This window comes from Alligator mississippiensis, chromosome 1 (assembly GCF_030867095.1).
Source record: "Alligator mississippiensis isolate rAllMis1 chromosome 1, rAllMis1, whole genome shotgun sequence".
Classification (NCBI taxonomy): Eukaryota; Metazoa; Chordata; order Crocodylia; family Alligatoridae; genus Alligator; species Alligator mississippiensis.
The window spans coordinates 181,391,738-181,418,619 of record NC_081824.1 but is presented as its reverse complement, the minus strand read 5'-3'; the positions used below and the strand labels follow the sequence as shown (position 1 = coordinate 181,418,619).

General features: G+C 44.2%; 1 protein-coding gene across 1 annotated transcript; it reads left to right on the top strand.

Moving 5' to 3' along the window:
• Positions 1 to 15,165: 15,165 nt before the first annotated feature.
• Positions 15,166 to 22,185, top strand: DEGS1 (delta 4-desaturase, sphingolipid 1). The gene is made up of 3 exons (XM_006276633.4): positions 15,166 to 15,297; positions 16,497 to 17,239; positions 19,316 to 22,185. The coding sequence occupies exons 1-3, from the start codon at positions 15,216 to 15,218 to the stop codon at positions 19,460 to 19,462; spliced, it is 972 nt and encodes a 323-aa protein (XP_006276695.1). The 5' UTR covers positions 15,166 to 15,215; the 3' UTR covers positions 19,463 to 22,185.
• The last annotated feature ends 4,697 nt before the right edge of the window (positions 22,186 to 26,882 follow it).

Here is a 26,882-nt window from a genome sequence, read left to right as displayed (position 1 = left end):
ACATTTGGTCTGTAAAGTGATAAGAAATGTACTGGAATGCTAAAAAACAATGGGATGAACAAGGATAAAGTCCAAATTTTAGAGGCAGCCTATTAAGGAGGACTATGCTGTCAAAAACGCATACTGGTGTATGCTTACTGTCCTTTTAACATTTTTTGTCTTACAGAATGTCTACTCAGTAAATCTATTTGGCACTAAGGTTACTCTCAATTGTATAAATAAAGTGTACTTGCATTATTCTCTTAGTACTTCTAGCCTCTGTGTGTTGCCTACATGAGCATTTGTTTATAGCATAACAGCAGATTTGGGTGAGGGGTGGGAAATAATTTCAATACTTGTGTTAGCTTCATTTTCAGTCCAGTACAACGGAAAACCAAAAGTGTTTTAACAAATACTGTCTAAAAAGTTCCCTCCTACACATACCATTTATAAAATGAGTATACATATTTTTCATTTAGCAACACAAATGTACAGAGTGCTCTACATAACACTTAAAACATGCCAACTAAGAATATGCAGAAAATAGTCTCTTTCAATGGAATCACTATCTTGAAAAAACAAGTTCTGCAGGTCCTATTTAGTTTTAGGCCAAATTTATAAGCTTGAGCGTGAGTTCCTGAATTCATAATTGGAAACTCAAACTAAAGTGACCTGGCTTTCAGTCTTTTCCTATTTTATAGAGAAAGAAACAGAGGCTGAGGGTTGACTTCCTCAAGTCAGTGGCAGTGTTAGAAACAGAATCTGTCCCCTGACTGCCAGATTTGTGCTTTAACTCTTAGATCAAATATCCTGAAAATGTCCTCAGAAGAAAGGATTGCTGATGACAACTCCAGCTGATTTTCTAAGACACAAGCAAAAGCTCACTATTATACGTACCACACCAACAGACAAGTATTTCAAAACATTCACGAGTAAGTTATAGTAATATGCAAGTTTGCTATAAAAACAAGATGACATACTTTTTAAAATCTCAAGCAAACAACATCAATGTGTTGAATGTGATGGGAAAAACCTGTTCTTCATGCAAGAGTTCATAGAGACATTCCACTGATGGTGGATGCACATCCAGTGCCCTTGAGGCATGTGGTGGGAGAAACCTCCCTAAGGTCCGTTGTCTAGCTGTAATTTGATTGACAGACAACGCGGGTAAAGAAAGACAGCTGCTTATTTGCTTGAGCAAAGACCATAAAGCCAGCAAAAGGCAAAATGGCCCCCCCTCAAGGGTGAGGCGATCTTTTATACTTCTTACAACAAAGCAAGACTATATGGTTAACAAAAAGCAATACTTGGGGCGGTGCTCTACAAATCTTTGTAACAGCATATTTCTATTAAGCTGAACTAGCACTTTTTAAAAGCTAAAAGTTAAGTAACAGTAACATTATGTTAGCAAAACCTTACACAGTAGAAGATACTTCTCAAGGACACAACCAGTAAGCTCAAACAATGGTTTCTCTGTCTTATCTTACTTCTTGCTGTAGCTGATTTTTTTTTTTTAGCACACAGACACAGATTCACTTTTTAACTCAGAAAATGCTTGTTGCAGTTAAAATGATTACTTGACACAAGCAAAGGCCTAGCTATCATTCTGCCTTGTGGTCAGCTGCATTACTAGGCCACAGGTCATGCCTTGTATTCAGCTGTAAAGCTAATACTTCTTAAAAATCCAAATTATTGTAAACCTAACAGTATGCTTTCAGAAAACTATTCTGTTTCAGGGTAATGACAAACTTGCGCACTACAGGCAGAAGATTTATCCTTCAAGTCCTCATGTTTGTAACTGATGGTTTTAAGGACAGTGCTGCCCCCAACATGCCCCAGTTCTTTCTCACTGCCTAGGCTAGGTGTGGCCAGCCTTTTGCATAAGTGCCACAAGTAGTCTCAGTATGTGGCACATGGCAGATCAGGGAGGGGGCAAGACAGCACAGCAACAGATAGGGCAGAAAGAGCAGGAGACAGCACAGAGCACCGAGTAAGGAACAGAAAGCAGAGCAGCCAATCAGGTGGAGGAAGAGGATCAGAGTGGCATTTGGGGACAGTGCAACCCTGATTTGTGGCAAGTACGGCAAACAAAAAGTTTGCCCTGCTCAACTAAGGCACAAGTCAAAACACCTCAGCTTTCTAAGCTGCTAATGCTTACTAGTTGTAAATATTGCCGACATGTCAGGAGGCAGGCAGATAAGTCCACAGCAGCCTGCATGGGACTGGCTGCTGGCTGTCTCAGTGGCTTCAGCTGCATCTCATTAAAGTGCTCTTCCTTAATCTGCTCTACCCAGGCAGAAGGACTATTTATTCTTCTCATCAGCATCTGACCAGATTAGGGATTGTTGCCCTAGCTATCACCTGCCTATTAAACCTCTGAAGGGGACTCCAAGGCAGGGACAAAAAGAAAAACAATAGGGAGAGGCATGCGACTAGGAACCCCCTTCCTAAATCCATTAAACAGTTCATTAACAAATCACAACCCGAACTCTACTGAGCTTTTCTAGACCCTCAGCATAAGAGAATGCCAGCCTCTTCTAACTACTCTTCTCTGGAATCTAAAGCTTCAGCTTAACCAACCTCTGGAATCTAAAGCCTCAACCAACGGACTCTGCTCAACTTTAGGCAGCTACGTACTACATACTCATCTAAATATTAAAGCATAAGTACTGTATCACAGAATGTCACATGAAATGTAGGTACCGTATTTACCCAAATCCAAGACAATCCTGAATTTTAGACAACCCCTCCAATTATTAGATCCTAGGCATGGTAAAAGTATAAGTGGTTAATTTTCCATGGCTAAAATCTAGTTATTAGAGGGTTGTCTTAAATTCATTTCCCTGCTCCCCACACTGATGCAAGCAAAGTAGCAGCTGGGGGACAGTCATCTTGCCCCACATCCTTTTCCCCCCTGCCATTTGCCCCCTCCCCCATGCCTGCCCCCTTGTTGCCTGTCCCCAGTCTCCTTTGCCACTGTCCCCCTCTGGTGCCTTTGCCCTACCTTTGCAGCTGCTTAACTCTGTTTCCGCCAGGGGTATGGAGGCAGTAGTGGTGGCTCCCACTCCAGACTGCAGTTGGGGTTGGGGCCAGAGCTACAGCAGCTCCCTGCACTGCTTTGTGTGCCCCTTCCATGCACTCTTCCCTGCTCTGTGTGTCCCTTTCCCCAGTCTTCCTCCTACACAATGTGCCCCATCCCTGCACCCTTTCCCTGTACTCCCTTTGCTCCATGCTCCCCTTCCCCTATGCTCCACACTTCGCTCTGTCCACACTTACCTCACTCTAGTGCATCCCTTCACCTATGCCCGCCCTGCACCACATGCCCTTTCCCCTGCACCGCTCCCTGCAATAAATGCCCTCTTCCCCATGTTCCATGTGTCCCTTTCCCTGAACTGTTTCCCCATGCTCCTGTCACTGCGTGTCCCTTCCCCCACAATCCCTGCCACCACGTTGCACCCTTTGCTCCCTTCCCCCATGCTCCCCCCTGCACTGCATGCTACTTCCCTCCATGCTCCACGCACCCCCACCTGTTGCATAAGCCTTACCAGTCCCATCTGGAGCTACAACAGCTGTTTGCCTAGCCTATACTCAAATCTAAGACAAGGGGTTTCTCCCTCCCCCCATGCTGAATGGAGAAAAAAAACCTTTGTCTTAGATTCAAGCAAGTATGGGTCTATTTTCACTGTACAACTAGATCTGTCCTAAGTATATTTGGACGGGACTTACTATTGCCACTTGTGCTCAGGGATGATCCCATGCCACTTGGGAAGGCATGTAAGTCCCCAGATTTTTAGCTGGAGAAAAAACAGGTGGAACAATACATAAGTAGCACATAGACAACCAAAGGTAAAATAAGATTTGATCCCAAAAATCCCTAGTCGAGGCAGTGAATGAAAAATCTCACAAATGGTTAGCTGTTTTACACAAATCTTTCAGCTGCAAGTGTAGACTTGCGCTTTAGATTCATAGATTGTTAGGGGCTGGAAGGGACCTCGCAGATCATCAGGTCTAGCCCCACCCTGCTCTAGGCAGGAAGACAACTGGGGTCAAGTGACCCCAGCGAGTGACTGTCCAGTCTCCTCTTGGAAACCACCAGGGTAGCTGACTGCACCACCTCTGGAGGGAGTTTATTCCACAGTCTGGACACCCTGACTGTGAAGGAGTTTTTCCTGGTATTAAGCCTGAAGCAGCCTTCCAGGAGCTTGTACCTATAGTTTATAAACTATGCAACAAATGTCTAATTTACTTAGTCTATATTAAGGTTCAAATCTACCTTGCCTTCTGCCTGCCTCAGACTACCATGCCTAACTTTACCTCTTTCTTCACAAATCTTATCAAAGACTCGCTGGTAAAGCTGCTGTTTTCTAGAACCAGCTCTGTTATTGTGACAAACACCAGCCACTCCCTCTCTAACCCCTATGAAACTAGCTAAGATTCAAACCCTCCTCAGGGTTTGAATTTTTCTATATGCTGCACTCCCCTCTTGAATCTCTTGTGGTTACCACAGTTCAGGAATGTGCAAAACAACAGAACTCCAAACCTGGTTCAAACGATTGGGTTGGGAAAAATTGCTGGTTTTTAAGCAGTTTTTAGGTAAAGATTGCTAAAACACTCAAAAACTCTTCTACAAATGCGACTATCTCAGTTGGCATAAGGTATCAGATTTTGTAAAAAAATTGCCACAAACATTTAGGGAGGAATTTAAGTCTTTAATTCCTAAGAAGCAGTTGGTAACACTGCAGTACAAAACATCAGTGACTTTTAAATTGTTTTCAGTTACAACTGTAATATCAGACATATCTGTGTCAGTTTCAGTCTTCTTGAATTTCCCATGAAATCCTGAAAAGAATCAAGAATCTTCCTTTTATGAATGTTATAGTTCTCAAACTTTAAACTCATTATTCTTGAGCCTTATCAAGACCACTCAAGATACATGCTCTACAATTGAAAACAAAGTAATATAAACTACAAGCATTACTTAGACAGACTCCATATTCTGATTACCACATATATCAAACGTCAGATTAAATAGTCAGAAAGAATCTGTGCTGTCAAAAGAGAAGCACTGTGGCTTTGTTAGCTGCACCAGCATGCCGGTTGCTTTCTTCAATCAGGTGCTATAGGCCTATTTTCTTTCTTTTCCCTTCTCCATTTGGAGGCCATCTTATCTATTTTTTGCAAGCCTGGAACACCACTCCAACAGATCAATGGGATCTTGATATCATATAGACTGGGTATTGGAATCAATTCCAGACTCCCTCTACCACTAACCTCATGAGATCATTGGGTCCAGCCCCCCTGCTTAATTCCCTTTCACAAAACACCGTTACCTCAGCAGGTTCATGCTTTGTTGTCTTTTGGAATTAGAGAAATTCTTCCTCGATACAGTCAAAAGGATTTTTAATTTTCAGCTTTTTCCAATTCCGAAAAAGAAAGGAGACTGGTAAGCAAATCTGGACCCAAACAGACACAGCTCTTTTATTTACCAATTCAGATTCAGAATGGAGACCTGAATGTTAATAATCCTGTCGTGTCCACAGGACTGGTAAGAAACTCTCAATCTCCAGGTTGAATGCTTCCGTATTTTGACATGTTCACAGAAAATAAAGAGAATTTCAAGAGTGACAGAATGCATCTGTTACAGAGTAGAGATGTGTGTGTAGCTGTCCACAGGCTTTCATCAAATGCCTTGAAGTGGCTGCATTGCCATTGTTATCATTTATTTCCTGCCAGTGGTGGATTAAGATTTATTGGCGCCCTGAGCTCCAGCAGGGGGAGGGGCCCCTTCTCCTGCTGCTGCTGCCACTGCCATGGGTGGGGTGGGCCTCCGTGCCCTGTGAGGAAGTGTGGGTGAAACTGGCTGGGCGAGCGGAAGGGTGGGACATGCCCACCTCTTCTCTCTGCTCCCTGCCCGCCCCTCACCCACCATGGGCAGAGTGGAGACAAGCAGGGTGAGGGCAGATGTGGGCTGCCCGCTGTGGGCTCAGGGCTCTCTACTCTGCTGCCGTGGCCCTGGGGACTTGGTGCCAGCTGTGCACCTCCTGGCAGCAGGAGGCGCAACTCACCACCCCCACTGCTGCTGGGTGGGCAGGGAGGGGGCACACGGCTGGCATGGGGTCCTCAGGGCAATGGCAGCAGTGTGGAGAGCTCTTAGCCCACAGTGAGAAGCCCACATCTGCCCCATGTACAAATCCGCAACGGGGCACATGCCCTCCCATGCCTCCCTAGGGGTGTGCATGCAGTGGCGGGGAACTGCCCTCCCTCCTTGTCATCACCCCCACACCCCTTGGACAAGCCACCTGTGTGGCTCTATTCCACTCCCCACCCTGGCCCCAGGTCCCCCACACTGCCCTGACTGGCCAGTGCCCTCAGCCCCAGCCCCTGCCCCACTCCCTCCCTCACTGTGTAAGCCTTGTTCTGCCCCCTCCATGCCCCTTCCCCCATACACTTACCTACAGAGAGCTGCTCTGCATGCTGCCCAGCTGTGTTCCCAGCCATGTGCACGTGGCGCTCCCTGAATCTCATTCAAGGCAGACCCAAGCAGCCCCTTGCAAGCTAGAAGGCTGACTACTTGCAATGGGAAACCCATTGCTTTCCATGGGAACCCAGGCATCTGGGGGCCCCTGATTGGCAGAGGCCCCTGGGCCCATGCATTAATCCACCTATGCTTCCTGCCCTATCCAAAAAGGCTCAGGACAGTTTACAATAAATTACTTTAATCCAGTGAAAATATTGTCAGCCTTTGAATTACAAGTACTCCACATTAACAACTCTTCAAGCTCCCAATGCCTGTGTTTGCCCAAAATGAACCAAAATCTTTAATAAATGCACCATAGTTCATTTAAAGGTAGGTTATGCCTATCTTGATATCTGTCTCATTCAAAGACATTCCTTTAACAGGTGATAGACTTCCTTCAACTCTTCACCAAGCTGGGACTGAACACAAAAATAGAAGTCATCCTTAATGCCATCCCTGGAGATGGTATTTATAGAAGTAGTTCTGTGATACATAACAGCAACAATTTACTTATTCATACCATGTCTGAAGCCATAGAGGAGCTTATGTGTCATTTACAGACCACCATAAGGGAGTAATTAAGGATGCTACGTGAGATGGATTCTCACACATTCATCTATCCTTATGCCAGACTTCTGATGTATGCAAGGTTGGCTTAAGATCATCCACCAGTAATTATACAGCATACAGATATGGCAGTGTAGATATTCCAGCCAGCCTCATCACTAGTATAGCAGAAGAATACACTCCAAGTATGAAGAGGTATGCATTCTTCTTCCATCTATGTCCATAACAAAACCCATAACAGGTGTTTCCAACACACACATCATTTGACTCAGCGACTATAGTTGAGAGATAGTGTGCCCACACATAAATATCCATCTTTTCTGAATCCTTCCAGCCTCCTTTCCCTTCCCCAATTAAGCCAAATGAGACTGTAAGAGCTAAGCTCTGTGATAAGGAAGGAAGCAAAACCCTCTGTGTTATTGGGTTTGGGAGGTACCGCCCGTTCCTCTGGTTCTCGCCTGCCATGACTTTGATCTTATTAAGAGAGGAAAAAGATGGAATGTTAATAGGTACCCGTGGAGCAATAATGTTTGACCCGTCATGTGATCCCAGGTGCTTTATTCTCTTGTCTCTCTTTTACAGCGGCCTGGACCACAGGTGGTAGCCCATCCCACTTGCTTCCCCAGTCACCCTCATGTTCTGGAGAGGATCACTGGCTTTGCAGTTCAAAAGGTAAGTACCAGCCAAAGTCCCATGGTGCTAATTACCTCCTTAGCAGCTCATGTGAGTGGTGCCTTTTATCCTGCACCAATTATGGCCAAAGAGCAGTCCCAGCTGTTCCCCCTCTGCGGGCAATGGTACCTTACAGTCCTGACCCAGACCTCCTGGGTGCAAGCTGCTCCCGCCTGGGTTCGGCTTATTGCCTGCTAATTGCCCCATTAGCAGCGGAGGCTCACCGTGTCTCTCTCCGCCTCCCCACGGTTTGTGCCGGCTCGCCTCCGGGACCTCCCTCACTGCCAGCGCCGGCACTGAGGATCCAGGATGGTCTACCCCTTTGCTCTGGGATCGTTGCCAGCTTTTCCTTTCGGGTCCCAACCAGGGACCGCCTCTCTATTGTAGGACGCCTTGCCCTGTCGCTGCCTGGACCTGCAGCTTCTTCTCCCTTCTAACTCACCACGGCGGCTGGAGTTCTGTCGCAGGTATTGGGCATCTTTACTGATCTGGCAGCTGTACGGTCCCTTCTCCACATCTTTCTGGGTCTCAGTTCTGCATTTTAGGGCTGTCTTTCTCCGGGGTCTCAAGCAACCCCTCCCTCCCTCTCTCTCAGTGCCCGAAGGCATCTTTTTCTGGGGTCTCATCCTCCCTTTATTCCCAGAAGCCGGGTCCCATTGGCTTACCAGTGGTGTGGGGAATCTGCCTCCCCCCCCCTTCCCCCCACCCCCCTCACCTGGGCATCATGACTGCCAGCTGCAGGGATTTTCCCCACGTAACGGGACTCCGGTCAGGAACCCTGTTATACTCTGCGTAGAAAAGCTGGCTTGCCTTTGAGAGTTGCTATATGTGATTGATTTCTGTTTACTTTCATTTTTTGAATTCTTTGGGTTAACTCTGGGGTCCTGGGATAAAAACCAAGAAGAACTTAGTTCAATCTTGAATATTGTTCATCTCTGTACTTTAGGTAACAGTATTAGTTATAATAATTCATTACAGTTTTTTAGAATTAAATTATTTCACAATAACAATTAACTAATTTGGTTTTCATAATTAGCATAATTATTGAACTGATTGAAGATTAAAGCCTCTCTCTTTCCTTTGCAATAAAAATTAATGCTTAAGATACTTGATCATTGTTTGACAATATTTGACCAGTCAAGTGACCATATTTTTTTCCCAGTCAAATACTTAACCCTATTCAAAACAGCTATGAAGGCAGTCTTCTGGAGTGAGCATATATTCCAAGGACAAATCTAAGCTGCTTTTCATATTTGTAGGCATATGTTATGTCTTGGACTAAGGAAAGGATCATTCAGGTAAGGAAAATATTTGTTAACAAGGTGCTTTTCCCCCCCCAACAAGTGGGTTGACAGGGATCTAAAACAATAGCTGAGTGACCGTTCTTTACCCTATGCATTTCCAAGATGTCGGGACCCAGGGCAGCCAGCCAGCAGCTCTTCCTGACTCTCACCTGGGCAGATAAGGGTCCGGGGCCTTAGAAGGCCGTCAGGCGGGTATTTGTGATGCTTGGAGTGGAATTAATTAGGCGGACGCTTATCGGTTGTAAAGCAAGATTATTTATTTACGCCGTCAAGGTGGTGAATAGCGGAGGTCAGAGATACTTGGTTAGTTACAGCTTAAGGTTCGTAGGTCGTATGTCGGTCTGCATAAGAGTTCGTCGGTCGGGCAGATAAATGGAGAAAAAAGTCGGGCCGGCAGGTCGTTGATTTACGTCTGATTAGGTTGAGACGGGGGAGACTGACAAGTGATCAATTTGTCAGTTATTCTCACGCATAGGTTCAGAGGTTTTTTAGGTGTGTGTGCGGAGGTCTCCCGTTCTTCACGGAAGTGAAGACGGGTTTTATTTGTGTAATAGCCAATTGCTTTTCGCCACATCATAAATTTAATTAGAATCGCCAATTATCTAGCGGTCTTCGCTAGGGTGTTATTACAGGGTTATTCCTTGTTTTCTTTGACCAATTATAATGATTTATGTACAGCACAGAAGGCTAAGTTTTATCTCTGTTAGTGTCGCAGTTATAAATTTTTTTTTGACATGCGCAGCAAAAAAACGCGGTTACTATCATTATTGTTAACCCTTAGTTAACTTAGTGTAGAAAAAAACTGTTTTGAATGGTTTTATTTGTTTGTGACATGGGCACTACTTAATTTGGTTGTGACACAAGATAGTTGCGATCAGCACAGTTGTCTACGCTATTACTGCTAGAAATACCATTGACAAGACACTGAAGTACTTTCACTGAACTCCTGATGGCTGACTTCAACATGAGGTATATATTCTTTGCATTTGGGTCAGCTTTCTTTTTTCTTCCAAACAGTAAAGCAAGAAACTAAACTAAAGCACACTGTACCTTAAATGCTATACCATGGATGCCGTGGAATAAAGTGAAGGTAGTTTGAAAACTGTAGATGTCTTCCACCTCTATTTGCTATTAATTTCAAGGAAGGTACACACATTGCCTTGTTCATATTTCCTCAACAATATTGTTTCTCTTTATAATCTTGCATTTGTTCTAGTCTCCTGATTTTTGTATCTGCTTTAATGCCATAACAGACTATTTTCTTATCAAGGAAAATGCATACATCAAGTTCTACGTATGTTTTTAATGACTCATTTCCTTATAGTGAAATAACAGGAAAAGTAAGAAGCAAGGTTATAGCAGTAACTGACCACACCGTTTGTTAAGTGGAAAACAATGGGAAGGATATAACAAGAATAAAGACCCTTAAAGGATGAAATTATTATTATATAATTTAAATTCTCAATTTGGATATAATAGTGGTGGTTGTGCTGTGAAGATGTTACAAGAAAAAATATTGTATAACATCTGAAAGCATGCAATTCCAGTTCTCCTATTATATAAACATAGCCCTAATATTCATTTTCGTTATGGTATATTGATTGCCAAATAATGCTGGAACTGAAGCAGAGGGAAGCAATAATGAGAATTATTTATTCAAAAAACAAGATGTTACCTAACCTTTGATTATGTAAATGTTTTTGTTATTGAAAGTTAACTGTACAAAACTTATTCTACAAACCAAGTCAGAGGGGCTGTTTGTTTCCAAGGCTGTTACTGATATCACCATAATTTCCTCTTTCCATATTCAGAAAGAACTGCATCAGTTATCTGGCCTGAAGTGGAATGCCATTTTACAATAACAACGTCAAAAGTTTTCTCAATTTAATTTCCTTAGCCTGTTGGAGATCCTTCCAAACACATGTCAGCAACACCCTGGATCACTAAGAGTCTCTCTGACATTGGGAGAGAGAATTACAGCTTAGGCACAAATATTAGCATTCAATTTAATGAAACTCGGGAGCTTTTACAGTTACTACTCGGTAACACAAACGGTGAAGACCTCAGTAGTGAAGAACTTTTAAATAACTAGGCTCCCCACTGAAATGTCCAATGATTTGTAATGTGTATCAACAATACTTTGGCAAACCTTGTAAAAAATGCATTCAGCAGCAGTAAACTTTTCTGTGCATGAGACTTGGACATATTATCAGATTTTTTAAATAAATTTTTAAGTAGAAAGACTGGTATAATATTTCTTGTAGCTATACAGGAAGGATGATGAAAGAATCCCTTGGAGTGTGCCAAATGGAAGTCCTCTGTAACACTTCAGCTCCACAGCATTGTTTTGCAAAGTTGTGTGGTGTGAGTAGCAACAAATAAGGTCTCTACACTTTTTGTGTTCTGCAGATGTGGGATTTGCATCACTCCCAACAGGTCTTTAAAAAGGGAAATACAGTCATTAACCTGGGAACGGTTCCCTTATGTGCATCTACTTGTATTTTAAATCTGGGACCTCTCATTCTCATAAGGACTACTGAGAAACAGTGTTACTACACCAGACTATAAGGGGAAATAGCAACTCTGATGTGGAGGCTGCACTGTACTGTAAAAAATAGATATATTTATCCACATGTACAGAGCTGGAGTTCAACCCCTGTGGGTATGGGTATTTTTTGGGCGCTCTATCTAAAATTCCACTTTTAAAATGGAATTTTTATATTGAAAATTATCATTATCATTTGCATGTACATTAGGGCTAACAGTTTTAGCCAAAAGTTTGCAGGGAAATAGCTAATAAAGTCTCAACTAGTTAGCATAATTGCCCAAACAACAAAGGCACTGGTTATCTATAGCCATCTGCTCAGGCCAATGTAGGTTTTCTTAGCCTCTGGGAAATCAAATCACTAAGACCTCCAGGCTACAAATTCTTTCATCAGTCTGACTATTTTGGTTCTATGACCATTTGTATTCAGCTCTAGCTTACATGATGCTTTATAAGTTTATGGTATGGTTGCTATAAACCTGATTCTCGGCTTGTGTCTACCCTGAATGTTTTTGGATAATCTCTCTCTGTCCTGCAATGCTAATGTAGGTCAATTTCTAGCTTTTATATTACTCAATATACTAACTCTTTTAGCTAGTTGACACCATATGGTGGTGAGAGTGCTTGTGGCCAGCCCAGTGCTACTCCCTGTACTAGAGAAATGGGAGAAATTTTTAGGAAAAAGGAAGAGTAGTCAAGCAATTTTGTGTATTTTGGAGCCAGCTTCTAGTTCATACAAAGACTAACTCATGACTCGTTGTGAAGCAAAGTCATTAGCAAACAAATGAAAGACCTTGATAAAATCTAAACAGCTCCTACCTGATACCATTAAGCCCTCCCTTAAGACTGACTTCTGTCAGAGTGCCTACAAAACCAACCTAGTAGCGAGGCAGGGACAAGTTGGGACTAGTCCTCTTCTTCATCTTTACTTTTTCTACTTTCTTTCTTGATTCCACCTCCCACCCATGCCCCACACCCTTAATAAAATGACACATCTCTGACAGATTCTGACAGAATGGCTGTAATTCTCCAGATTGATTTGCTTGTATGTTATCTCCACATCCTCTTTTGTCCATTTAGGTTTGTGACTCTCCATCACCAGGGTGCAACTTTGAAGGAGATTGCATAATATTAGCACTATTAGGTGTGCAAACACCTATACATGATTCACAAGACAAAGCCAGAGGGTTCAAATAGGAATCCAAAGTGTCAAATCCATCCTGACCACCTGGGATCTTCCAGAGTTCTTTGCAACAGAAGAACTGCTCTGTCATGTTTTCTGTTGTCAAAAAATGACTGAAAGCTATGAGCTAGCATTTTCTGAGGGGTGTCTTGAGTCTAAAAGAGTTGAGAAACCGTGGTTTAGATCTTTACATTGTAAAACCTCCAAAGCAGGGATTGATTCTTTTCTATGTTGGTACATTACCAAGCAGGGCTCTAATCCCAACTGGGGCCTTTGGGCTGTACTATAATAAAATTATTTAATTGTTAATGCCATAATCTATATTTAATAATAATAAAGTCTTTCGACTGGCTCCTTCTGAATCTGGAGGGGCGTTAAGAACTTTGCATAAATGGGAAGATATCTCATCTGGTGGTGATCTGCTATCATATAAACTAACCCTAGCAGCATGATTTAAAATATCTTCATTTTGAGTGGACTTATAAACAACTCAAATCCCAACCATGTATGCATTCATCGTGGCATGAAGCAATCCTTAATCTAAAATGCTGTCAGTAAACTTCTCCCCCAGCAAATCCTCACAAGCCATCACAAGAAAACAGAAAGTACAATTGCAACATGAGCAATATCACGTATGACACTCTCCATGGCAAGTACACACAAGCCTCGGAACAAGATTTTTGGGATGCCCATGAGCACCTGCCAGCAATATGAACCCTTTTTTGATTCTGCAATAATGCCACAAGATTTTTATCTTCAATATTTATGCTTCTTCATATAAGACAGTGATTCTCATGTAGGGCAATGTGGCACCCTGGGCGCCTTAAGATCCTTTCCAGGGTGCTGCGGGGTACCATGCAGTGTTAGCACTGTAAGGAGCACAAAAATGAATTGCAAGATAAACCCAGAGATTTCAAACAGGAATCCAGAGTGTTAAAACCATTCTGACCTGTTGTGGGCTTTCACAGTTCTTAGTAACAGATGAATGGCTCTAGGATTTTTCCGTAGTCAAAAAATGAGTGAAAACTAAGATGGTGTTATCTGAGGGAGCCTTGAGTCCAAGGAGGAAAGCCTTGAGTCTGAGGGAAGCCCTGAGTCTGAGGCGGGGAGCCCTTAATTGGATGGGAGCCTTGAATCAGAAGGGAGCCTGGAGTCTGAGAGGGAGGAGCCTTTCATCTGAGGTGGGGAGCCTTGAGTGTAAGGAGAGGAGCCTTGAATTGGGGGGAGCCTTGACTGGGAGCCAGGGAGCCTTGATTGGAGGGAAGCATTAAATTTAAGGAGGGGAGCTTTGGGTCTGAGGTGGGAAGCCTTGAGTCAAAGGAGCAGGGCCTTGGGTCTGACAGGTAGGGTTGCCAGCTCTGTTTGAAACTATTCTGGGAGTTTTTCTGGAAGGCCAGCATGCCCACAACACAAACATGCCTATGTGCTTGTGTATATCAGGTCTGGATTATGCTCTGTAGACTTTAAATCAGGAAGGAAAATGCACCTTACATTTAAACAACCCACTGGACTACTGTACAAAGCAAATTCAACAGTTAATATTTATTTGAAGGAATGCCCTATTCTTGATCTCCTGGGTGACTCTCAGCAGCCTCCTGGAGATTTAGATCTAATCCCTGAAAACTCCAGGGCAATCCTGGGGGGTTGGCTGGCAACCCTACTGCCAGGAGCCTTGATTTGGAGGGGAGACTAAGGGTTTAAGCCCATAATCTCACAAGAGAGCCTTGAGTCTGAGGGGAGACTTGACTTTAAGAGGGGAGCCTTGAGGTGGAGAGCAGCATTGTGTCAGTCTGTGGGGAAGAGTCTCGCGTCTCTGCTTGCGCTGCTTTACTCCTTCTTTACTCCTCTTCCCCATTCCCTGACTTGTCCGATTTCTCTCCTTCCTGCCCCCTGCCTGCCCCCCTTCCTCTCCCAGCACCTGCCCACGTGGGCGGGATGGGGGAGGGGGCACGCGCCCAACCGAGCTAAGGCTGCGGGAGACTCGCTCGCTCTGGCCCCGCCCCTAGCAACATGCTCCTAGCAACGTGCCGGGCGGGGGGGACGTTGTGGGGGGTGGGGTGGGGAGAGGCTGTTGGTCCAGCAAAGTCATAAACGACACCGCCCTCGCACACGCCGCCAAACGGGCCCTGACCAGTTTCCCATCCAACAGTCACGTCACCCGCCCTTTCAAACCCCAACGTCGCTTCTAATCTAAGGGGGCCGTTGATCCTTGAAGCGCTGCCCGAGCTGTGCGCAGGGGAAGTGGCGGAGGGAACACGTTGCCAGGAACCAACGAAAGCAAAAGGGAAAGAGGCGAACTTTGGGGGGTCGGCAGCAGCCAATCAGCAACGAGCCAGGGGGTGGGGCGGGGCCTGGAAGGGGCCCTGTCCCCTCCCTCGCCGACGGTATAAAAGCGGGGGATTGGGGGTAAGTGGAGGGCAGAGCTGGGGCAGGTCGGAGGCAGCCGATATGGGGAACACGGTGGCGCGCGAGGACTTCGAGTGGGTTTACACGGACCAGCCCCACGCCGACCGCCGCAAGGAGATTCTGGGTGAGCGCTGCGGCCTCGGGCATTGGGTCGGGGCGTGCGCTGCGGCGGCGGGCAGCGTCGTAAGATGGCGGCCCGCGCGTGTCTCGGGGCGGGGTGGGGCATCCCCGCGCGGCGGCCTCCAGCCAGGCTCCTTTCTGGCCACGGCGGCGTCTGGGGCCGGGGGCGCTGTCCTGCCCGCTTCCTCGTCGGGTTGCGCCTGCTCGGGGCCTGGAGGCCGGAGGGGGGAGCTTTGCTGCGGCTTAGGCGCCTCGCTCCGGCTGGGGCTGCTCCCCTCTTTGCATGGCTTAAAGGGCGGCGTCCAGCTGCGCCACGCGTGTCCCTGGGTCCTGTGTGCCCAGGGCCGGGGAGTGGGGGGTCTAGGCTTGTGGCAGGCCTGCTGAAAAAGTTGCCCCCCTGCTAGTGTAGAGCCAGAACCTGGAGCAGTTGATTAATATTGGCCCTCGGGGTGTGGACAGCTTCTCTAGATCCCAGTTGAGATAGGGTGTGCACATGCTGGTTTAAAAAAATACTTCTGGGATGCTTTCCCTCTTGGCCTGGGTCTGTTGGCTCCACCGAGCAGTTCCTTCAGGAGTTACAGATGCTCTTGAGTGACTGCTTGCGCTTGTCTCGCTCTCCTCTCTTCACATTGCTCTTAATGGAGTTCTTTGACCTCTGGACCCAAATCATGTGAAGCACTACTAAGAAATTGGTGTTTTTTAGATTAAATGCCTCCTTCAGCAGATGCAACTGAAGGATTTCTCCATCTTCCTCCACTACAAGCATGTTTGCCTGACTCTCTGACATAAGCATTCTAATTGCAAACGATTAATCAAGCAGCCTTAACTGTAACAAACTCTGAAATGGCTAATAAATGGTAATCCCAACTGGCATAACTTTAATTTAGGGTAGTTGCAGGCACACTTAACAGTAAGCTGGAACAACTTGGCCTACATGAAACAGCCCTAAATTTAGCTTGTAGAACTACATCTATCCCCACAGTACATACATGTCATCACTTTGCTGGTTAAGTCCCTGCTTGCTCTGACTTGTTTTGTTCATACTCTGGGATACTTATTCCTAATAAATAGAATCCAAATAGTTGGAAATGTGACTGGAGTTGTTCTCTAGTTTTTCACTAAGCTTTTTTGTTGCAACTTTTTCCCTTTTTTATACTTAACTTTTTTCTCTTTTTTTTTTTTTTTTCTCTTTGACCACAACAGCAAAACATCCTGAGATAAAAGCCTTGATGAAGCCAGACCGGCACTTGATCGGGGTAGTTGTACTGATGGTTCTTGCACAGTTGATAGCATTTTATCTTGTTAAAGACTTGGACTGGAAATGGGTTATATTCTGGGCTTATGTGTTTGGAAGCTGTATTAGTCATTCAATGACTTTAGCTATTCATGAGATCTCCCACAATAGTGCCTTTGGCAACTGCAAAGCAATGTGGAATCGATGGTTTGGAATATTTGCCAATCTTCCTCTTGGCCTCCCATACTCCATATCCTTCAAGAGATACCACATGGATCATCATCGCTACCTGGGAGGGGATGGCATTGACGTGGATATTCCAACTGACTTTGAGGGCTGGTTTTTCTGTACTCGTTTTAGGAAGTTCATCTGGATTGTTCTTCAACCCCTGTTCTATGCCATTCGACCTCTCTGCATCAATCCCAAACCTATTTCTCGACTAGAAATCATCAACTTGTTAGCCCAGCTCTCTTTTGATGTTGTGATATATTACTTCTGGGGAATAAAGTCGGTATGTTACATGCTAGCAGGTTCAGTGCTTGGACTGGGACTGCACCCTATTTCAGGACACTTTATAGCTGAACACTACATGTTTCTAAAGGGGCATGAGACTTATTCCTATTATGGGCCACTCAACTTGCTCACTTTTAATGTTGGCTATCACAACGAACACCATGACTTTCCTAATATTCCTGGCAAGAGCCTTCCGTTGGTAAGTGGAGGGGTGTGTGTGGGTGGGGAGGGTAGGGGGATTGGTTTGAGTTTAAAGCTAATATAAATATTCTTGCCTAAGCTGTGGTCTAAATAAGATGCTGTAGGTTGCAGATTCTTCAATAAAGATCAGTATAGTATTCCAGAACGGGTTGGCAACCTTGCTACTGCAGACTGTTCTGTGTGACTCTACTGCTGATGCTTATCCTTTCTGTAGTGCAGGTAAGCTGCAGGCTTTCCAGTGGAGCCAACCCAACTTCCTTGGGATGAAAGCTGTCCTACAAGGCTTTCATTTGTCCCTCCTAACTAGAGATGCTTATCGGCTATTTTGTTGCTTCCTGTTTAACAAGCCACAACTAAACATGTCTATTCCTCACTGAGTGGGGTGTTTCCAAGTTCTTGATAAGTCATCCTGCAAGGGAACTTTACAGCAGGAGTTGGCAGCATTTTTGGCCAGAGTGCCAAAAACACCCCAACTCTGACTCGTGCCTCAATTTGGCATGCCAGGGACAGACCAATTTGGGGGGGGGGGGTTAACAAGGGGCTGGCTGCATATGTGCCTGGGGGGGGGGTGCACTGCACTGACTCAGCTTCATCCCTGTCCTGCTGAGGCACACATGCAGTTGTGGCCACCACAGAGCCTGGCTGTGGCTTGAGCCCAGTGCAGCAGGCCACGAAGCTAAGGTGCTTGCAACCTCCCTGCTGCAAGCAGCCCAGTTTCATGGCTGGTAGCAGCTGCTCGGAGCTGAGGGTGAGCTGTGGTGTGCTGAGTGGAATGGCCTTGTGTGCCATGCTCTGGCACATGTGACCAGGGGCTGCCAACCCTTACTCTAAAGCTTTTTACTATGATCTGTATGATGGCTAATTTAGCTAGAGCTGCATCTCATCTGAAAGCTTAAGATGTAATGCATACACTACAGCTTCATCAGTGGAAAGTAATGGAGGGTTGCATTACTTGCAGGGTTTACAGATCTTTGTCAAAGCTCCTTTTTCTGTAGTGGAAGTGTGGGTGTTTCACAAGTCTAGAATATGGTAATCAGTTCTACAATATCCTTGCAGATTTCTCAGACTATTACCATAAATGGGCTTTTGACCCTGTTACTTAACTAACTGGAGTACTCTTAATTTAAGCCCACTTTGCTTAGGAAAAGCAGCAAATGAAGAAAACCTGCCCAATAACTGGATCCTATGAGAGATTCTTAATAGCCTCCTTAGTGTACACAAGGGAAATTCCTATTTCTTTAGCTTCTGAAATAGGAAAACATCTTTAAAGACTCCAGAAGGATGCACTGATAGATATTTCTAATGGATTTCTACACTTTAGTCTGTATTCAGCGAGTCTAGTTTTGACCATCCCTAGTTCAGGGCTCCAAAGGTATGTCTGCACTTTCGGAGATCAGTGCTATGGGCAGTGAAATGCACTATGCCTGCTCTACTTCCATGGTCTCCCAAACCAGCTGGCTTAGTGCATAAGGGGCTTTCTGGTGCAAGACCACCTTTCTCCTTGGAAAAATGCTCCAAACTGCATCGCAAAACTACCTTTGCTATCTGGACTTGGACCTGGATGATGTCCTAGTTGAATAGTAGAGCGACTAACAGGCATACAGGACTCAGCAGAATTGTCATTGGTCTTGGCAGGGATGTTAACTTTCAACATGTTTGATTTACGTTCCCCTAAGTGGCACTTTCTCACAGTATGCATGGAAGCCTGAATCTGTTCAGTGAAGTTCTTGCTCGCCACAAATTGCCTTTGCTTAAATTTGGGAAACTAGCAAAATCTGAATGTTTCTCATCAATCACGGGTGGGTGGTGGTGGTGGGTTGGTGTTTGTTTTTTTTTTTTTGGGGGGGGGGTGCAAGTTGCATACATTAAAGTGTGTGTGTGGTGTTAATTCCTAATGCTTTTCAAAGCTTGAAGTGTATAGAATAGGGGTAATACTTTTCTAGTCAGTTTAAAGTGAATCTCTTACTCTGGATTGCTGAAGGGTGGACCAGATTGGCTTCAAAAAGCACTAGCAGATATATCTTGGGGAAACTTTCTGTTTATTTACATTTGTTTCTCTTTATTTTTGCTTTAGGTGAAGAAAATAGCAGCTGAATACTATGACAACCTGCCACAATATAATTCTTGGATAAAAGTGCTCTATGATTTTGTGATGGATGATACAATCAGTCCATACTCGCGTATGAAAAGGCATTTAAAGGGTGATGTGAAACAAGAGTGAACTTCTGGTGACCAAAAATTTGGATATGTCAAGAATGTTGCTCTAAAGTAGGTGGTACAAGGCATGTCCTGCTAAAGATGTGTATTTGTATACTGAATAATTTAAACTAATTCAACAATCTACAAGAGTACATCACTATATCCCAAAACAAAGACCTCTACGACAAGTTAGAGTAGACTGGCACCAGCTGTAACGCTCCTAGAAGTCTTCAGCTTCGTTGGTATAATCTACATCTTGTTTAACTAAACTTTGTTCAGTGTTAAGTATATACGACTGTCACCGTTGTTACAGGATTTTCTTTTTTTTTTTTTTTTTTGGCAGGTGTTAGCAGATCTTGTACTAAAAAAAAGCAACTTTCTGTCTTGTGTATTTATTCTTCCTTCTTTCCTGCAATTCTCAATATGCACTTTTGGCTTTAGCATGGTCACTGAGAGTGTACTAATGTTCACAGCTTAGTTGCTTTGTCATGTTGCAAGTTTTATATTTAATTAGTAAATCATGTTTAAAATAAGGTGTTGTTAATTTTAAATTTAATTGTGGAAATTTTAATTTTACTGTTACGCTTCAGGTCATTAATCTAAAATGGAAGTAATTAGTAAGATAGATGTCTTGGCTATTGCTTTAGACAAAAAAGCAGACACAAACACCTAGTTATGTTCTGCCACACTTAGATGCTTGCACTAAAGTGCTCTAAGCAAAAGAATATTTTGCTGTGCTCCTGAGTAACTGAAATCACAGCTTAAGCAGAGTGGAGATTTAAAATACTAGTAGAATGCTTGTTATCTAGGGTAGCTACTGGCACCATTGATCTGGATTAACTAGTTTTCTTGGGAAGCTGTTCAAGCAGCTGTCCTAGCAGGGACCCTGTAAGGCTCCCTGACGGCATGCCAGCTGCACACTGAGTGAGCCTTGGTGAGAGGAAGATCGGGTAAGCTAAGGTTCTACTCCATTCTTTGGAGTACTATGGACTCAAGTAGTGAAATAACTTATTGTAACAACATTCTATTTGAGTCATCTTAGTTTTCCCAGTGTCCAATGGGAAGCTTCATGTAGCGTAGCATAGCATGGCACTCTTAAAACCAAACTAACACAACATCTTGCTGCACAAAGTATTGGTAACCTAAGGTAGCTGACTTTGGTTCTCCCAGTTTGTTTGGGGGCTTGTATTTTTTTTGTGGCTTTTTTTTCTTGGTTTTGTTTCTTTTGTGGTGGTCTTAAACATTCAATGTTTGTGTAATTTGAATATTCATGTATGCATTGTCTATCCCATCCATTGAGCCATATGGATGGCTGGGCATCCTCCTGAAAAGGGGGATGTTAGCAGCCATCAGCCTAATGCAAGGTCAGGTTGGCACACAGTGATTCCTGTAGCCTAGTGGTCACCAACCAGTGGATCTCTATCCATCAGTAGATCTTGGAGTCGATCCAAGGCTGGGTGGGGGGGCTGAGTGCTTATGTGCACCCCAACCCGGTAGGTCAGTTCATGCGGGAAGGAAGGGGCAGAGGATAGATCAAGGCCCCTGCAGCGAGGGACAGTGCCACAGAGGCAGAGCAGGGGTAAGTTGAGTGTGGGGCCCTGGCTGGGTGGGACTTACCTGCAGGGGAGGCATGCCCCCCAATTTTTTCTCCCTCTGCTTCTATACCTGCAGGGGGGCACAGGCCCCCCTTTCCCCCCAGATTTACCTGCTGTGGGGGGCATGATAGATCTTGAGTTGCTTTTTAAATGCCAAAGATGATCTCTCCTACTTTTAAAAGTTGGAGACCACTGCTGTAGCCTTCTTAAATGTGGAGAAACTTCAAGTGTGAAGGGAGGGAAAAGGACTAGGCATCTTGCCAGATGGTGGCATGGCCCATTCTTGTTTTCTAGCCCTAAATTTCTGCTTCTAATTTCTTTGTCTCTGCAAAAAGCCACATTGGACTATGCTGAAGAACAGCTTGCTTATCTCTTGCATTAGTACTGTACCTTTTTTGTTTGCCTAATAACTACCCTTATGATATAGGGGCCAGGCCAATGGAGTTAGGCACCTACTTTATTTCGGGTACTACTTCTCACATCTTAAGCTCCTAAAAATGCTCCAAAAGGTCCTAGCTCTTGCTTCATATCAACTGAAGATAACCTCACGGTGTTGGTAGAATGTTTATCATTATGTAAGCCTGGCTAACATCAGTCCAGTTTAGCCTCAGTTCTTAAGATGAGTGACTCTTTCAGATGTCAGTCTTCCAGGACCCCTTGGAGGCACTGGAAAAACTCTGCTAGAGGAGCATGATGGGTTGCTAATGTAGCTTTAAGCTCTGGCATCTAGCATAATTACTCACTTTGAAAATATAGGTCCTTTATCTGTGGATGTGCTTAACAAGTGTAAAACCCTGCCATTGATTGTAATCTTGCTACAAAAGCTCACTAACCAAAATTAACTTCATTGTGGGCTTGTGACCAATAGTTGGCATACTGCTCGGTGTGAAAGCTTTGACTGCTTAAATAAACTTCCTTGTTAGTGGAATAAGGTTCCAAACCTATTTTTAATTTTTTACATTTTAAGTAAGGGAATATGTTTTAAGACTAGGGGAGGGATGGCTTCTGCTAGATGCCATAATATTAAACTGCAGCAGTTTAAGTAATATAGCTAAAGTATCCACTTACAATATGCCTGGGGTAGGGAGGCTCATTAGGTAATCTTTTACAATTTCACTTGTTCAATAAATGTCCTAATTAGTTACCTTAATCTTGCCTAACAACTTTTGATTGGCAGTAATCTTCATATTCCAGCTTTTTGAAGAAGAGCTTTGGGGGTTGTGGGGGGAACCAGAGGAGATGACTGGAATTGAAGATAGGGATTTAGGCCAGCAGGTGCCTGATGGGTAAGAAGTGTGGCTCCAAACTCAAGCTAGCACTAACCTGAATCAACAGTTCCGTGGCTGCCAGCATAAGGTGTAACAAGACCCTACATTTCCCTAGGTAACAAAGGGAACAAGAAGCCTATTAAACAGATGTTACTACACTAATGCCTGTGGCAGTTTTGGAAACAAAAGCTCACTTCTTGTACTGCAGAAAAGAAGCCAGAGTTTGAAAGAGATTCTAACACCATGGACCTTTCAAGACTGATACATTTTAGTTTTGGTGAATGAAGAAATTTGTCCTCTTCTTGAACTCAGATGGGGGGAAGGGAAAACTTAATTTTTTATTTATTTATTTATTTTTAATTATATACTATATGTGGCTTAGAACAACTCGGGGACCTCAAAAATGCAGATCATCAACATGCTCATTGCCAAACTCAGGCCTGAGGAACACTACCTGCTTCATAGTAATGTGTACCTTATGAGTGCCCTGCAACCACCCAGCTAATTACCTACTGACCCAAAGCAATTAGCAGCAGCCCCAAATCTGCATGCACTAGAGACCCACAGGTGTTCCTTCAGGCTGAGCAGAGCTCTTATGGACGTCTGCCTAGCTTTCCAGGAAAGAGACCTTTGCCCTCTTGATGCTCTTGTTGCCACTGCTATTTATTATAGGCATGCAGAACTAACCTCACTTGTGAGTGCCAGCTGCTGGAGTCCAGAAACAGCCACTCATCCTGAGGCTATTCCAGGAAAGGTTCACACAGCAATAAGTCAGTTTCCTGCTCTCCCTGCACCTGTATTGCTGCAGGACTCTAGTGTCATGTTCAAAGCAATTTGGATTTGAAGGTGCAGACTAACTGAAGATGCCAACCAGCTAGGAGCCATAATCATGCCTGAGAATTGAGCTGATTTTTGTTCTGTTGATAGCATTCACAACACCTGTTCTTGGTGATGATAGCAGAATTGCAACACTTCTAAGCTGCTGGACAGCAGTCTGGAAAAAGTGCTGGCTCACAAAAGCCAAATGAGCACTGGGATAGAACTCCCAGACTGACAGGAAACTTATTTTAATCATAAATTACAATATGCCACTAGCTTCTGGTATATATCCCACAACTCGCAGCAAGAAAAATACTAGTATGCAAGGAGCCTAGCAGGAGATCATTGTATTGGGGATGGCTGCCCAGAATGTGATGCACTTATTTAACAAGCACATACAAGTGCTGTGTGGATCAAGTGATTCAAAGAGGGCAGTAGCTTAAGCTAGCATCAAGAAGCAGGGCAGGTGCTTTGCTTTCAGTATAGTTCCTAATTAAAGCAGTAGAGTCCAGAGAAGAGCCACAGGCATGATCAGAGGTCAGGAAAACAGGCCTTATGACAACAGGCTGAGAGCTATGGGGCTCTTCAGCCTAGAAAAGCACAGGCTCAGGGGTAATCTGATGGCCACCTATAAGTTTATCAGGGGTGACCACCAGTATCTGGGGAAATGTTTGTTCACCAGAGCGCCCTAAGGGATAGTGAGGTCAAAAGGTTATAAACTACTGCAAGACCATTTCAGGCTGGACATAAGGAAGAATTTCTTTACTGTCTGAGCCCCCAAGGTCCGGAATAGCCTGCCATCGGAGGTGGTTCAAGCACCTACATTGAACACCTTCAAGAGAAATGTGGGTGCTTATCTTGCTGGGATCCTATGACCCCAGCTGAATTCCTGCCCCTCGGGCAGGGGCTGGACTTGATGATCTTCCGAGGTCCCTTCCAGCCCTACTGTCTATGAAATCTATGAAACAATTTTCAGGCACTGGCATACCACCATTTAGGACTTGGGAACTTTTGTACTTTGCACTGTTGGGAATCTGTAGAACCACAACTATGAATCTCATTTATAAAAGGAGATAACTGGCTGCAGAAACATTCTCCCACATCCGTTAACAATCAAGTCTGGAGCCAAGCTTCAGAGTGCAAAGGTCCCATAAGCAGACTCTTGTTGGGGAAAGTGGAGCAGCAAGACGACACATGAAAAGAACTGAGCAGCAGAGAGATATGATCACACTAGAGGTGGTTTACAGTGTTTGACCTGGCACGTCATTGTCTACTACGCTGTTTCCATCCTTCCTCTTCTTTCAGTACTGTGCCAAATGAGGTACAGATGTGAGAAACACATTAGATATTAGAAACTTTATTTAGGTTTGGGTGTTGCAACTGGAAAGTTTAATCATTGGTACTTATCCCTCTTTCCACCTCCAAGTACAAACACAGAAGGCAAATAAACATGAAGAAAGAGGGAAGAAAAGCTCTTGAGGCTAATACAAAATTGAACAAACTTGATGTTTTTACTCCTATCTGGGGATCAGGAAGTAACAGTCTAAAGCAGGAGTGGGCAAAATTGCAGATCTAGCTGGCAGCTGGACTCCGTTTTCCAGCATCCCCTGCCAAGGTCACTGCAGCTGGTTTCTATGAAGACCCCAGCAATGGCAGGGCCAGGGCTTCCAGGGAGACTGGACCCAGAAGTGTTGGCAGGGTGTGTGGCTGGTTGTGGAGCTGCTTTGGGCCTGGGATCTTGCAGCAGTGACAGTGTGGTCTGGAGCTGGGGCAGAGCCACAGTCCACTGCCTGCACACCCCTGCCTGCTCTGCCCTAGCTCCGGACCACGTTGTCACTGCTGCAGGACACTAACTTAGGTTAAGGAAGCACTGTTGATGGAAGATAAATCTCTGCCTTCATGTATATTTTAGGGGATTGAATGCATTTTCAAATGCTAAGTCTGTGATTTGATAAGTTGGATTAATTAATAAAGTTAAAAGGGGAAAATAAAGGGGGTTCCATGGCATTACAGATCAGTCACTGTGACCTCCATAGCAGGAACACTTATGGATAAGTCATCAAGGACTCCAAGTACTTGGATAAGAATAAGCTGGTTGATCAGGAATAGCCAGCATAGATTTATCATGAGCAAATCACACCTGACCAACTTGATTACTTTTTATGACATTGTGACAGGCTCTATACATGGAGGGAGAGCAATAGATATGTTATACCCTGATTTTAGCAAGGCTTTTGACACTACCTTCCACTACATTCTCATTTCTAAACTAAGGAAACAGACTAGATGAAAGTACTGCAAGTTGGATACAAAACTGGTTAGATCATCATGCTTAAGTATGATGTAGCCAGCAACAGTTCAATGCCCAACTGGAAGGAAGTATGAAGTGGGGATTGCCAGGGCTCTATCCTGATTCCAGTATTGCTTAACATTTCATTAATATTTCAGAGGATAGGACTGAGCGCACACAGCAATTTTGCAGACAACACCAAGTTGGCTAGAGTTCCAGACACTCTGGAGCACAGGGCTAGGATTCAGAATGGTCTTGATAAACTGAACAAATGGTTCAAAATCAATCTCATGAAATTCAAGAAGGACAAGTGCAGAGTCCTGTACTTGGGATGAAACAACTGCATTAAAAGTACAGACTGGGGAAAGATTGGTAGTACTGCAAAAGAGGACTAAGGGGTAGAGGAAGGAGAGGGCAGGGATGACAGGGGACCAGAAACAGTAGGAGCCATTGCTGTGCTAGGCTGTATTAATAGAAGCGTTCCTTTCAAATCTAAAGGAAAAGAAAGATGTTGACGGATTGGAAGGAGTCCAGCAAATAACAGCAAAATTGATTAGAGGCCTGGAAAACATGATTTATGAGGGAAAGATGAAATGGGATTGTTTAGTCTGGAGAAGAGAGGACTGAAGGAGGATTTGAATAGTCTTCTAATACCTGAAGGATGATTTAAAAAAGAATGGAGATAGCCTCTTTTCTGGCCACAGAGGGCAGGATTAGGAGCAGTGGTCTTAAGTTGCAGCAGTAGAAATTTAGGTTGGATATTAGGAAAATTTATCATTATGATAATGGCCAAGCACTGGAACAGGTTGCCCAGAGAGGTTGTGGAATCTCCATCTTTGGTTGTTTTTAAGAGCAGGTTACACAGATACTTGACTGAGACTCTTTTAGTCAGAGACAATCTTGCCTTGAACAAGGCATTGGATTAGGGTTTGGTTTTTTTTAGCTGAAATTGTCCTTATCTTCATAAAGGGATCCGCTGACCATGATCCAGACACACAGCATCGTAGATTTCATGCCAAACACAGAGCATCCCAGCTATCACTGGTTTAACTCAGCATAAGTACAGTTGCCACCACGAACAGTGGCCTTTGTCTACAAATAGGCTAAGCACCAGTTTCCATATCTACAAAAACATTTTATTTTCTTACTGCGAATGATAATTCTTAATGGCAATCCCTATAATTTTTCACTCTTGATTATAATGTTGCACCCATAATAAGCTTGATAGGTTAGTTTACATTTAGGAAAAAAACAACCTTCAGTCAGTAAAGACCTCTGGTGCTGGTGCATGGTAGCAGAATGGGTGAACCTTGTGTCTATTTCCTCCAGCTGGCTCATTTGTAAATGGGTACCTTGGTGTGCCACTGAATACAGAAACTGGTGTACCTTAACCAAGCCAGTTGGATGGGCTATTAGTCACACAGCTGTCTAAGTACCTCTTCTGACTTTGATAGACACCTAGCACCTCAA